Source organism: Macaca nemestrina, chromosome X, assembly GCF_043159975.1.
Source record: "Macaca nemestrina isolate mMacNem1 chromosome X, mMacNem.hap1, whole genome shotgun sequence".
Lineage (NCBI taxonomy): Eukaryota > Metazoa > Chordata > Mammalia > Primates > Cercopithecidae > Macaca > Macaca nemestrina.
Window position 1 is genome coordinate 135,910,397 of NC_092145.1, and position 12,901 is coordinate 135,923,297.

Consider the following 12,901-nt stretch of genomic DNA (forward strand, 5'->3'; position numbering starts at 1 on the left):
CCATCAGCCACAATTCAAAACTCAAATAGTTAATACTGTTAGCTTTATCTTCAGTAACTCAATCCTCCCTGTGATCATTATTAATAGCCAGTATTTTCAGCAGGCTATAGCCCCCACAATTATGGCCAAAGGCATCAATATCTCACTAAAATCAGGACAATTTATCATAACTAGCAAATGAACCAGAGATTTTCATTCTATCAGACTGTATCACAGTCCCTGATTTTTAAAAATAAAACCTTACTTAACTTTCTAACCAAAACATCTTGGCAACAACTAATACAAACGAGATCATAGCAGTTTCTTCTCCACTTGGGAATGAGAGCACAAGACATGTTACAAGCACCAGAGGCAATTAATTTGCTATGGATTATCTTTCTATTCAAACTAATAAACATTATTTTATAAGCAGTTTAAAGAGAAAGAAAAAATATTTTTGCAAATCTAATATACTGTTTTTACATTCATACCTATGAAATTTCCATTCAATAAATTATAGCCACACAGAAGGCATTTTACACAAAGAAAATATACAATAACTATTTGCTATATCAGAAAATAAACAACAAACAGAGTTGGAAAAAAACATCCCCAAATACAAACCTTAGACTTGAACTTCATAATTTTATATTTTGTTGCTATTTTCTCATCAAATTCCTCATAAACATCCTTCATTGAAACTGGAGTTCCTGTTTCTTTCCCCGTATTTAGATCAATTTTCTGTTATCCCAGAGAGGGGGACAGAGGGGAAAAAAGCATCTATACATAAATGATCTTCTCAACCACCAAAAACCCACATCTATATCAATTTTCATCCTCACCCACTTAAACATTTAATAGCAGTCTTACAGACAAGTTCAAAGATACAAACAGACCCAAAAAATGTATTAAACCAAATGCCCAATTCCTCCCAATGGGATAATAAAAACAAATCAGCAATAAAGATGATCAAGTCTACAAAATGGAAGAATAAGTATTGTAAATCCTGACCAAGAGACTCCACAGTTCAACTGACATGGGGAGGGGCGGACAGGGAAATGGGGATGTTAAGTCCCAATAAAAAAGGAGAAGCAGACCGAGCATGGTGGCTCACGTCTGTAATCCCAGCACTTTGGGAGGCTGAGGCAGGTGGGTCACTTGAGGTCAGGAGTTTGAGACCAGCCTGACCAACATGGTGAAACCCTGTCTCTACTAAAAATACAAAAATTAGCTCAGCGTGGTGGCGGGCACCTGTAATCCCAGCTACTCGGGAGGCTGAGGCAGAAAAACTATTTGAACCCAGAAGGCAGAGGTTGCAGTGAGCTGAGATTATGCCATTGCACTCCAGCCTGGGTGACAGGACTAGGCTCCATCTCAAAAAAAACACACAAAAAAAAAAAACAAAACAAAACAAAAAGGAGAAGCAAATAGAATTGAACTTGTTAATAAATGGCAATGGCGGGAATATCACTGCTGTCTATGCAGCAAAACCATGAAAACTGGGCCAAATGCCATGTCACATTTTAGAACCTTATAGTTCCAACCCTGATTATCATGGAAATGAGGAGTGAGGGAAAGAAAGCATTATATACTAAAACTCAGAAGCTTTTATACTCTAACAAGTTGAAAAACTGAGTTCTACTTTAATTTTTCTACTTTTCCCAACCTCTAATAGAATTGCTGACCATCAGTGGTCACTCGGCGAGCAGCAAGAAAGAAGCATCAGGATTGTAGAGAATTTGTAGCCCTATTGAAAGATAGAGAGCTGGTTGCAAAACACAGAATGTGTGGCAGATTCAACTATTAAGAACTAAAAGCTAATCACTAATGTTTACCATTTCACGGGGAAGGAAGTAAAGCGTTCGCTCGATATTTTTCACCATGACACAACAACTCACATGGGTCTCAGCTGATTCAATCCAAACTTTGCCAAACAGAAATACCACACCTGAAATAAGTGAAAATCACGAGAAAAGAAACATTTCAATTTCACCTAATTAAAGGAGCAATATAGAGGCTCACTGAATGTGTCCACACATTTATACCTTCATGGTAACTCATTTTGACAGCAAATATATCCATTTCCCCACTCCCCAAGACCAGTTCTTTACTCAGTACTGATGCCATACTACACTAACACAATGGTACAATGTATGACCACTGGGAGGACAGGGGACAGAATGATTCTCTAACTTGGCATAAACACCTTCCCCACAATCAGGATTATACAGATTAAGAGAAAGAAAACAGGCCGAGCATGGTGGCTCATGCCTGTAATCCCAGCACTTTGGAAGGCCAAGGTGGGCGGATCACTTGAGCTCAGGAGTTTGAGACCAGCCTGGTCAACACAGCAAAACCCTGTCTCAAAAAAAAAAAAAAAAAGAGAAACAAACACAAGGATTTTTCAACAAATCTCATAATTAAGCCTCTTGTGGGAACTTACAGATCTGAGAATATACTTAAAATGTTTTAGCACTTGTATTTACCTATGAAAACCAATATTGATGTATCAGGATAACTAGTGCATCAGTGTTTTTCTATATGTAAAACTGTGTTTAGGAAAAACATAATTTATCTCATATTTCTTATTCCATATAATAATAAATATCTCACAATAGGGACTACTATTTCACCTTTTCTACCTCACAGCTACTTAGGATGTCTAACTAGGTAGTGTTTAGAATGTTCCTTTCTATTCTATTTCAGTTTAACAAATGGTTTAGTAACCAAATCAGTAGATGCTCTCCTTTTGAGATCCCTAAGGAATGAATACCATAAAGTAAAACCATACCTTTTAAGACATCAAATCACTGTTTATGAAAATTGGCCACTAAGAACAGACTGCAAACATTTGTTAGTCAACCCAGGAGATGGTCACTGTGCAAAATCCTGGGCTCCATGAATAATTAGACAGCAGTAATCAACAAAGCCACTCAACACAGCCATTTATCTGAGACACTAAGAAAATTCTGGCACATGCAAAGGCCAATTACCCCAGTTTCAAAGACTACTCATCAGTGACTCCTTTGGTCACACATCCTGGTAGAAATAAGACGATCTAAGAATTTTCATTTCTGTAGATGATTAAAATTCTTTTTTTTAATTATACTTTAAGGTCTAGGGTACATGTGCACAACGCACAGGTTTGTTACATATGTATACATGTGCCATGTTGGTGTGCTGCACCCATAATGATTAAAATTCCTACAAGAGTTCTGAGACTTTCAGCTTAGGGGGGTAACAGGGAGGGTAGATGGGGAGGGAGAGGGAAGGAAGGACTATGGGAACATTAAAAAAGAAAAAATATCACAGTAACTCAGAAAATTAAAAGTCATCCTCACAACAGTTAAAGATGGAAAAACAAAATGCCATGCAAAGAAAAATAAAGACCCTAATATTGGATTCAAAGATTCAAATAGCTCATTTTACAGTCAAACTAATATCACACTTCATGCAACACATTTGACACTGTTTATGCCTCATTTGCCACAAAAAAGATCATGGTAAACAAAGATTACATTCCCCCTAAAGTTACTAGCTGAAACCAGGTGCAGTCAGGATTATTCAACCTTGAAAAAGTCATAATGAAGACAGGATATCTTCCCATATGCAAAGAGTAAGATTCTTTTCATAATTATGGAGCATTCAGCAACAACTGACTGACTTAGAATCTGTTAGAAAGTGAGAAACAATAACAGGGTATTTTGGAGTGCTTCATTTTTATTAGCAGCATTGATTTCACCAAAGCTCAGTGATCATTACCTGCTATCACAATGAAAGTGTTCAACCCTCTAAGATTAAAGGAGTTTTTTTAAGCTATCTAATTTAACCCATTGGCATCAATAACAGAGAAAGATGTGCCATAGGAGAGAACACAACTTGAGAAGTACCAGGGAACCAGAACAGCAGAGTGGACTGAGGGTGAGAAGCCCAAGTTTCTACCACTAAAGAGCTATTATATTTTTTGGAGCCTCAGTTTCTTAAGTGCATAACTAGACTAGCTGATCTCTGAGGCCTTCTCCAGCACCAGAAATTTCATTCTGCCTTAGCATTTGCATGACAGATCAATAACAAATTAGTATCTCTTTCAATTGCAAAATATTTTCCAATATTGGTTGAAAAAGCCCATCCATGACTATGTTCAGTACCAGGAACTCAACACCACCATATATCATAAACTGGTTGTTTTGCAAATATAGCTGTGCTTCAATGCTTCAATCTTCTAACACTTGTCACTACAGACCAGCACTAGTTGAAATAAATTTCTGTGATGATGGAATTGTTGTTTCTGAGCCATCCAATATGGTAGCTATTAGCCACAGTTGCTATTGAGCACCTGAAATGTGGCTAGTGACCAAGAAAATAAATGTTAATTTGTATTGCATTTTAATTTATTTAAATTTAAAGAGCTACAGGTGGTTGGTGGTTACCACAGTGGACAATGCAGCTCAAGATCCTTACCCTACAAAACAATACTGTTTACTAAGAGTATCAACTAGTAAACAAAATGTAGAAATAACCAACTCATTTTCACATAAGGAAGAAGGTTGTTGCTTCTTAAGGTTCTAATCCGTGGCAATTGACGCTGGCAATATGAAGCTTTATGGGTGTATTTACTTCATGGGGTTGTAGGGGAGGGGGGAACCATTCACTTTTGTGTTATGCATTCTCATACCCCACAAAGCTACAAAGCTTTAAGATGCAAACTCAGTAATAGTAGCAAATACAACATTAGTCTCTGAAATTTTTCACCTGCATCTACAGGACTGTCAGTCACTGTGCAGTTTATTTCAACAACTATTTATTAAACACCTACTATGTGCAAGGCATTGTTGCTGGATGCTGGAAATAAAAGATCCCAGCCCTCCAGGAGCTTACAGGCTTTGTGGCAAAGAAAAACACAGACTCAGATCATTTCAAAATAATAGGACAAATGCTACAGTGGGAAAGGCTATGATGTAGTCACAAGGAGAAAGTGCTCCTAGACCCGTCTGGAAGTTTAGGTAAACTCCCAGAAGATAACATCTGGGCTGAATTTTAAAGAATCAGTCAAATGAGGGCATTCCAATCAGACAAAAAATAATGAGTAAAGGAACACAGGTATAAAGAGTAGCAAAGTATATACAGAGAACTATTTCTAGGGAACAAAATTCATAGACAGCAGGCATCAGAAGCCTTGCTAAGGAGTTTGGACTTTATGTTGTAGGCAGTAGCCACCGAGGATTTTTTTTAATGAGGAAATGACATGGTCAGAATTGCCCTTCTGATCAGTCCCTCTAGCAATGATGTGGAGGACGATAGCTAGGAGATCAATTAGGAGGCTGGTGCAATTGTTTCAGTGGGCAAGAAGCGATCGGGGTAGCAGATATGAGGAGAAAGAGAAGGTAAGTTGTCCATTTTCGGCAGAGAAAACTAACCAGACTTGGAAAGGGAAATGAAGAAGAGCAGGGAATCAAGGATGGCTCCCAGGTTTCTAGTTTTGATGGGACCATTAACCAAGATAGGGAATGAAATACAGCATTAAGCAGATGCAGCAAAACACAGGGAGTAATACTGGGATAGCCAGGCCACTGTGCTGTCCAGCTCCAGGTAATACCAGTCACACTGCTGTGCTCCAGGAAGGTCACGTGAAAATGGTATTCCCTGAGGTTGTACAATGGGGCAGCCCTGGGTTTCAGCAATGGATGGGAAATCATCTGCTCAGTCTCATGTAATCACACTTGCCAGCCTTCCAACAGAGTAACAAAGTAGTCAAAGAGGTGAGGGGATCTAATCAAATCATTTTGTCCTAAAGTAGGTTAAAATATCATTTCTAAAATTGATTATATCTTTTCCTAAGAAACTAACACATGGCAGTGTGCTACTCAAGTGGCTCAAGAGTTTATATATATTTGATAAGCAGAAGCATATTAATGTTTCTGACCGTCCCCACCCCTGCCAGAGATCATTAACATTTTTCCAGTTAAAGTCAATGCCTGATTATCTCTAAGGTAAATGTGGCCTTCAATTTACTCATACGCTTGCTTTGCTGACATCTAGGTACTCCCTCTCTTTTCGCTAGATACAGCCTCCAGGAAACCGCTTTGAAAAATACACTATTTGCATGTACCACAGATCCAAAAAAGGATCTATATAAAGACAACTCTGTTTAAGAGTGCCTACTGTATTTAACATTAATCTGACAGATCTTGCAATGCACAGTCCCACAATGAAGATGGGCTCAAGAGCCACAATGAACAGCCTCCGAGCTTTTTGTGAGTCAAGAATTCACAGTATTAGCTCATTAGGATGACCTAAAAATCATCCTTGATTCCTCCTTTCTGTCACCTCCCCCATCCAATCCATTAACAAGTTTGTGTCAAAAGACATGTCAAATGCCTTTACTTCTCTCCTCTCCAGCCACCAGGGTCCAAGTAACTAGCAGCCCTGCCCTGGACTGACTGATCTCCAGGGCTTCCACACTTCCCCATTACCCCACACCAGCCTATCCCTCCACGTGTGTGTGCACACGTACACACAAACCACTGCTCCTGTTAAAATGTAAGCCCAATTATGTGACTACCACCTCCTGTACTTAAAACCCTCCAATGCCTCCCCATTGCTCTTAGAAGAGTCAAACTCCTTAGAGGTTTTCAGAGTCCTATATTATCTGGCCTTTGTCTTTATCTCCAGCTTCACTGTATACCAATCTTGTCACTTGATTACTATGCTACAACCACACAGGCCTCTTCCTTCCTCCCTCTAGGCCTTGCTAGTACTGGCTCGTTAAGCTGAAATGCCCTTTTATCAGCTCTGCAAATACCTCAAATCTCAGTCCAGTGGTCATTTCCTCAGACAGCCTCCCCTGGCCATTGCCCAACTAATTTTCTTTACATCATTTATCAATTTATCTCATTTACTGCTAATGTGCCCCCACCCACTGCCACCCTCCTAGAACATAAGCTCCATTATAGTGCAGGGAATTTGTCCAGCTTATTCATCCCATCTCAGTGCCTAGCACACAATAGGCATTGAAATTTGCTGAAGAAACACACAAATTAATGACTGATTCCCTTTAAATTAAAGTGCATTCCTGTAACTTCAGATACATCAATAGTGAACTACAAACACACATTCCAAAACCATATGTAACTGATGTTTGGAATAAGCATCTTTAAGGATTATTCACACCATAGCTCCTCTCCATCAGGGTGGCGCATTCACTTTACAATGAATGAATGTCACTCTCTTACAATACATGTTAAGTGAGGGTAGGGCCTGACCTGAGCTAATTACAACCACTCAAGTATTTAAGGGACGAAGGAAAAAAAAAAAAAAAACAGAAATAAATTGATTAAATAAAAAGACAACACAAAAAGAAACAAAAAATAAAATATTTAAGGGAAAGGTCCTACTCTGAGTTAAAGGCATACAGTTAACCTTATGTATGATTACCTGGTTGGTTGTACTGATCTTCATAAGCATCCAACCAATAAAAGTGGAATACTTGTTCCTCATCTGCCCCTTTTACCAATGGGAGTTGACTGGAATCCACTTGAACTTCTTGCACTGAGAAACTGCTATCACCTTCTTGATCAATGTCCCAACAAGAGACATCTGGGAGAAATCTTCCTCTGCAGAAATCACATTTTCAAAAACCTTTCAAAATCCAACAGAAAAATTGTAGTCCTATTTGCCAGAAAAGTCATAAAATGCTCTTACAAGTCAGACATGGTCCCTTTCCCAGAATCCGCCTCTTGTTTCACTTCCTCTGCTGGCTCACTCTCTTGGTCCCAAGCCTTGGCAGCCATAGGTTCCAGGTCCACCTCTTCAGTTTCCATGGGCTCATCAAAGTCACCATCTTCAAACTCCATTGCCCCTGACTCCTGCTCTTCTTCTGTACTCTCGACCTGTATAGGCTCGCCTGTAGGCATCATCACACATTCTTATCATGTGCTAGTGCCATGACACAAAGGCACACAAAGGTGCACAAAGGCTTATCCAACACTAAAATAGCAGCCTGTCCCTTTTCTATACTATGTTTGCATTTCTCTTTAATCTCCAAATTGGGTTTTTTAACTTTTACTGAAATTTTTATGAATTCAAATCTTCACATTTAAACTTGCCATCACAATACCTTCAAAATTTCTTCTACCTCCTCCATCATGGGGCCTCCATCTTTGACAGAAACCACTCAACACTCTTGCAATTCTTGCCTGACATCACACTTACCAGCAAATTCAGCACGTTTAAGAGGAACAGGAGTTAATGGAGGCTCCTTTCTGGAGACAGGGGAAGCAATTTTTCCTGAAGGAACTGCCTGTAAACGTTTTTAAATATTTAGTCAGTTAGACCTACATACTAAAAATATGCAACTGTCCTACCCTGACCAAAGATAATGACAGTTCCCTTTTATAAAAAGATTTTATGTATTATTAATGTAACAGCTTCAATTATTTTACTGTTACCTAGGTTTACAAAAAAATACTTGCTTCTGGGAGGAAAATTATTGCATTTACCACAGTTGTAATACCTATAATAAACACACACTAGTTACTGCAAATTTACTATGAAAAAGGCAGGCACATGCTATTTTTGAAATACATGAAACTATAAATTGAATGGGAGTCCTAATTTAAAACAAAAATCAAAAACAAATTTAAAGGTATTTCCCTCATATAGAAAAGCAACAAAATAAGCTTAAAGCAATCCTATAAATCAAGATTGAAGGTATCTCTACACACTTTACCGTGGAGGTGTGCACAGAAAAAGGATTCGGTGAAGCTCCAATGGATCTTTTCTTCTTCAGTATCGTTACAGGTGGTGGAGTTATTTGAGGTGTCTAAAAGGAAACGTAAGACATATTCACTGCCATGCTTGGTTTACCACAGACAGAAAAAGTATACTTCTTCACTCATTGAAGCCCAATAAGCAAAGCTTTCTTTTCTTTACCTTCCCCCCTCCCCATTCCCATCTATGTGCATGTACTGTGGTTACTATAGCAACGATACTATAGCAATCACAAGAAAACTAAAATAGATATTAAATCTACCCCTCCCCAATTTTTTCTTTTTAAAATTTAGCATACTTTCACTTACCCTTTGAGAATATTACATTTAAAAATTGTCAAGACAGAACTACATGGCGGTGTTGTTAAGTCATTTTAATTAATGGTCACTTCAAAAGAAGTACACTTCTAAATGAGAGCTTAGTCTTTATGGGAAATGGCCAAATTTCAAATTCACGATGCAGCTAATCCTGTTTGAGTTCTATCAGGGATAGTTCACTCACTCTTCCTTCATTCCCACTCAGAATTCAAGACAAGGCTCTTATACCTGATTGTGCAGATTGACAGGCTTCAATCTATTTAGGGAACATACACCACAGCAACTGAACACAGCAGTGAGCACTCACAGAACTGACTCCTGGGTATATTCCTACTACTTCAAACACACACCCACACATCCCTATCTACATAACCACACAGCTCTAACACCTGGAAATACTCACCTAAAATGGTGGGATAAAACCAACCTGAAGGGGGTTTCTTTGTATTTTGGTGGGGGTTTTTTGTTGGTGTCCTTACATTTTTAAAAATTCTGGCAACAGGCCGGTGCGATGGCTCACGCCTGTAATCCCAGCACTTTGGGAGGCCAAGACAAGCAGATCATGAAGTAAGGAGTTCGAGACCAGCCTGGCCAACATAGTGAAACCCAGTCTACACTAAAAATACAAAATATTAGCTGGGCATGGTGGCAGGTGCCTATAATCCTAGCTACTGGGGAGGCTGAGGCAGGAGAATCAGGGAAGCAGAACCCGGGAATCGGAGGTTGCAACAAGCCAAGATCACACCACTGCACACCAGCCTGGGCGACAGTGCGAGACTCCATCTCAAAAAAAAAAGAAAAAATTCTGGCAATAGTCTGTTTTGTATAATTACTAGAGTGTTTCTTCAGTCTACATCCCCTGCATATTTTACAACTCCTGGCGATTCATTTACCTCAGTGTTAAGATCCTGTAGAATGTCACCTAGCAGATCATCCTTGGACAAGTCTACAGCTTTCTGGAAATGATAAAGAAAGGTAACATGAGAAAGCCTTGCACTTAAATTTCTCACCAAAACTACACACATGTGTACGAAAGGAAGAACCTAACCAGTTAGTCCTTGCCTCTTCATTCCTCACTCTGAGTGTTCATCTACATTCACAGATTTTAACAACCACCTGTCTATATATCATTTCTACATCTATAGCTCCCGTTCTCTACTTTCACCCTTATTCCATGATCTTCCTGCTACTCACTAAAATTAAACACACTCTCAATTCAGCTTTTCTGTTCAATTTTCTTTTCCGTTTCCCAAGTTCCAATCACTGAGGTACCTTAATTCACTTAGAAATCTACATCCAACTTAGTGAGTGAAATTGGAAAAATGTTACTCAAATATATACAGAGCACCTATTATCTGTATAATCAAATATTAAATTCACCTCACAAAGGAAAATACAAAAGATAAGGAAACCATGAAACTCACATCTGCAGTTTTCTTTCCAGCACAAGCAATGAACATTGACTTAATATTGTTCGGTTTTGTCACTGCGGGCTTCTTTACATTCCTCTTGTCTTTGTTGCGTGCTTTACCATCTTTTCCTATTGGAATATGAATTATTTAGAAACATGCATCAGCAAAAAATCAAAATGGAAAACTAAAAGCCTAGTCACTTGATCTCTATCGGGAAGAAAAATGTTAAGAATTAAAAATACATTACGCCTGTAATCCCAGCACTTTGGGACGCCGAGGCGGGCGGATCACGAGATCAGGAGATTGAGACCATCCTGACTAACACAGTGAAACCCCATCTCTACTAAAAAAAAAAACAAAAAAAAAATTAGCTGGGTGTGGTGGCAGGCACCTGTAGTCCCAGCTACTCAGGAGGCTGAGGCAGGAGAATGGCGTGAACCCGGAAGGTGGAGCTTGCAGTGAGCTGAGATCGCACCACCGCACTCTAGCCTGGGTGACACAGAGAGACTCCGTCTCAAAAAAAATTTTAAAAAAACATACAAAACTATGAGATTTTATACAAGATATGTAGGAAAAAATATTTTAAATGAGTTTAATTCAAGAAAACTTGGGCTAAATGTTTTTATAGAAACTAATGAAATACCAGTTAAATATTAGCACGACTTAAGTGTGACTGCTTAATTGCTATTGTTAATATGAATAAAAAGCTTTTTTAAAAAGTGAGAATTTGGGGTTTTTTGTTTTCCCCACAGAAATAAAAAGATAAAGCTAATCTTGAACCAAGAAATTAGCCTAGTAGCCTTCATGAGATCATCTCTTTAGCAGTATACTGAATCTGATAGGAAAAAATTTAACTATGAAGAAATGGGATTACCAATTATGACATGGTGGCATCCTAATTTCTATTTTATGAGAAACAGCAACCAGAAACACAGTATGTCATATCAACACTAAACAGCACAGAGACATCTATCTGCTCATTAAAGAAGAATTTTTGCCGGCCGGGTGCAGTGGCTCACGCCTGTAATCCCAACATTTTAAAAGACCAAGGCGGGCAGATCAGGAAATCCATACCATCCTGGTCAATATGGTGAAACCGCGTCTCTACTAAAATACAAAAAATTAGCCAGGCGTGGTGCGGCGTGCCTGTAGTCCCAGCTACTCGAGAGGCTGAGGCAGGGAAATCACTTGAACCCGGGAGGTGAGATTGCAGTGAGCCAGAATCGCACCACTGCACTCCAGCCTGGCAACAGAGCAAGACTCCGTCTCAAAAAAACAAACAAACAAAACTTTTGCCATATGTTTTCTCTTATGGCCATGTGTAAATCACCTACAAACTTCTCTAATACCATCAATTTTACTCTCGCTTTCTGATTCATCCCAGAATAGTCTTGATCTCAAAACAAGCTGACAATGAATAATTGAAAGAATGTGGTGGGCCAGGCATGGTGGCTCACACCTGTAATCCCAGCACTTTGGGAGGCTGAGGCAGGCAGATCACGAGGTCAGGAGATCAAGACCAGCCTGACCAACATGCTGAAACCCTGTCTCTACTAAAAGTACAAAAATTAGCCAGGGATGGTGGCGTGTGCCTGTAATCCCAGCTACTCAGAAGGCTGGGGCAGGAGAATCGCTTGAACCTGTGAGGCAGAGGTTGCAGTGGGCCAAGATCACGCCATTGCACTCCAGCGCTCCAGCCTGGGTGACAGAGCAAGACTCCGTCTCAAAATAAAAAATAAAAAAAAAGAATGTGGTAGTGGCATACAAATAGACCAAATGAAACAGAACATAAAGTCCAGAATAAGACCCAATTACTTATGGAAATTTAATATATAATGAAGGTGGCATCCCATATCACTAAGGAAAAGATGGACTTTATTAAGTAGTGTTGGCTAGCCATTTGTAAAGAAGTAAACCAGTATAAATACCAAATGGATCACAAATCAAAATTTTTAAAAATGAAACTTTACAAAAACCTTTTAAAAAGCAATTCCTTTGCAATCTGGGTGCAGTGAAACTCTTTCTATGACTCAGAATCCACTTGCAAGAAAAAAAATGATAAATTCAATTACACCAGAATTGGTGTAAAAAGAAAAACCAAGAAAAAAGAAAACCAAGTTAAACAAAAATGAATAAAAATTTTTGCAATATGTATCAGATAAAGGACCAATTTTCCTGACAAAGAACTTTTAAAAAATTAAAAGATAAAAAGCCCAAAAGTAAAGCAGGCAGTAAACACAAACATATATAAATAGTTATGTTTTATGAAAAGATGATCAATTTCATATGTAAAAGAAATGCAGATGAGGCTGGGCACGGTGGCTCACACCTGTAATCCCAACACTTTGGGAGGCCACGAGGCGGGCGGATCACGAGGTCAGGAGTTCAAGACCAGCCTGGCCAACACATAGTGAAACCCCATCT

The 12,901-nt window shown here is 38.9% G+C and overlaps 1 protein-coding gene across 1 annotated transcript in view; it reads right to left on the reverse strand.

The window, feature by feature from the left end:
• The window catches only part of LOC105478245 (DNA polymerase alpha 1, catalytic subunit), a 308,053-nt gene that overhangs the window by 278,496 nt on the left and 16,656 nt on the right, over nucleotides 1-12,901 (reverse strand). Inside the window, exons 5-12 of the mRNA XM_011735382.2 lie at nucleotides 10,490-10,605; nucleotides 9,959-10,021; nucleotides 8,708-8,800; nucleotides 8,191-8,278; nucleotides 7,681-7,882; nucleotides 7,414-7,592; nucleotides 1,815-1,927; nucleotides 604-720 (exon numbers count right to left, since the gene is read on the reverse strand). Of these exons, the coding sequence (XP_011733684.1) occupies nucleotides 604-720; nucleotides 1,815-1,927; nucleotides 7,414-7,592; nucleotides 7,681-7,882; nucleotides 8,191-8,278; nucleotides 8,708-8,800; nucleotides 9,959-10,021; nucleotides 10,490-10,605 (971 nt within the window). The remainder of the gene's footprint in view (nucleotides 1-603; nucleotides 721-1,814; nucleotides 1,928-7,413; nucleotides 7,593-7,680; nucleotides 7,883-8,190; nucleotides 8,279-8,707; nucleotides 8,801-9,958; nucleotides 10,022-10,489; nucleotides 10,606-12,901) is intronic.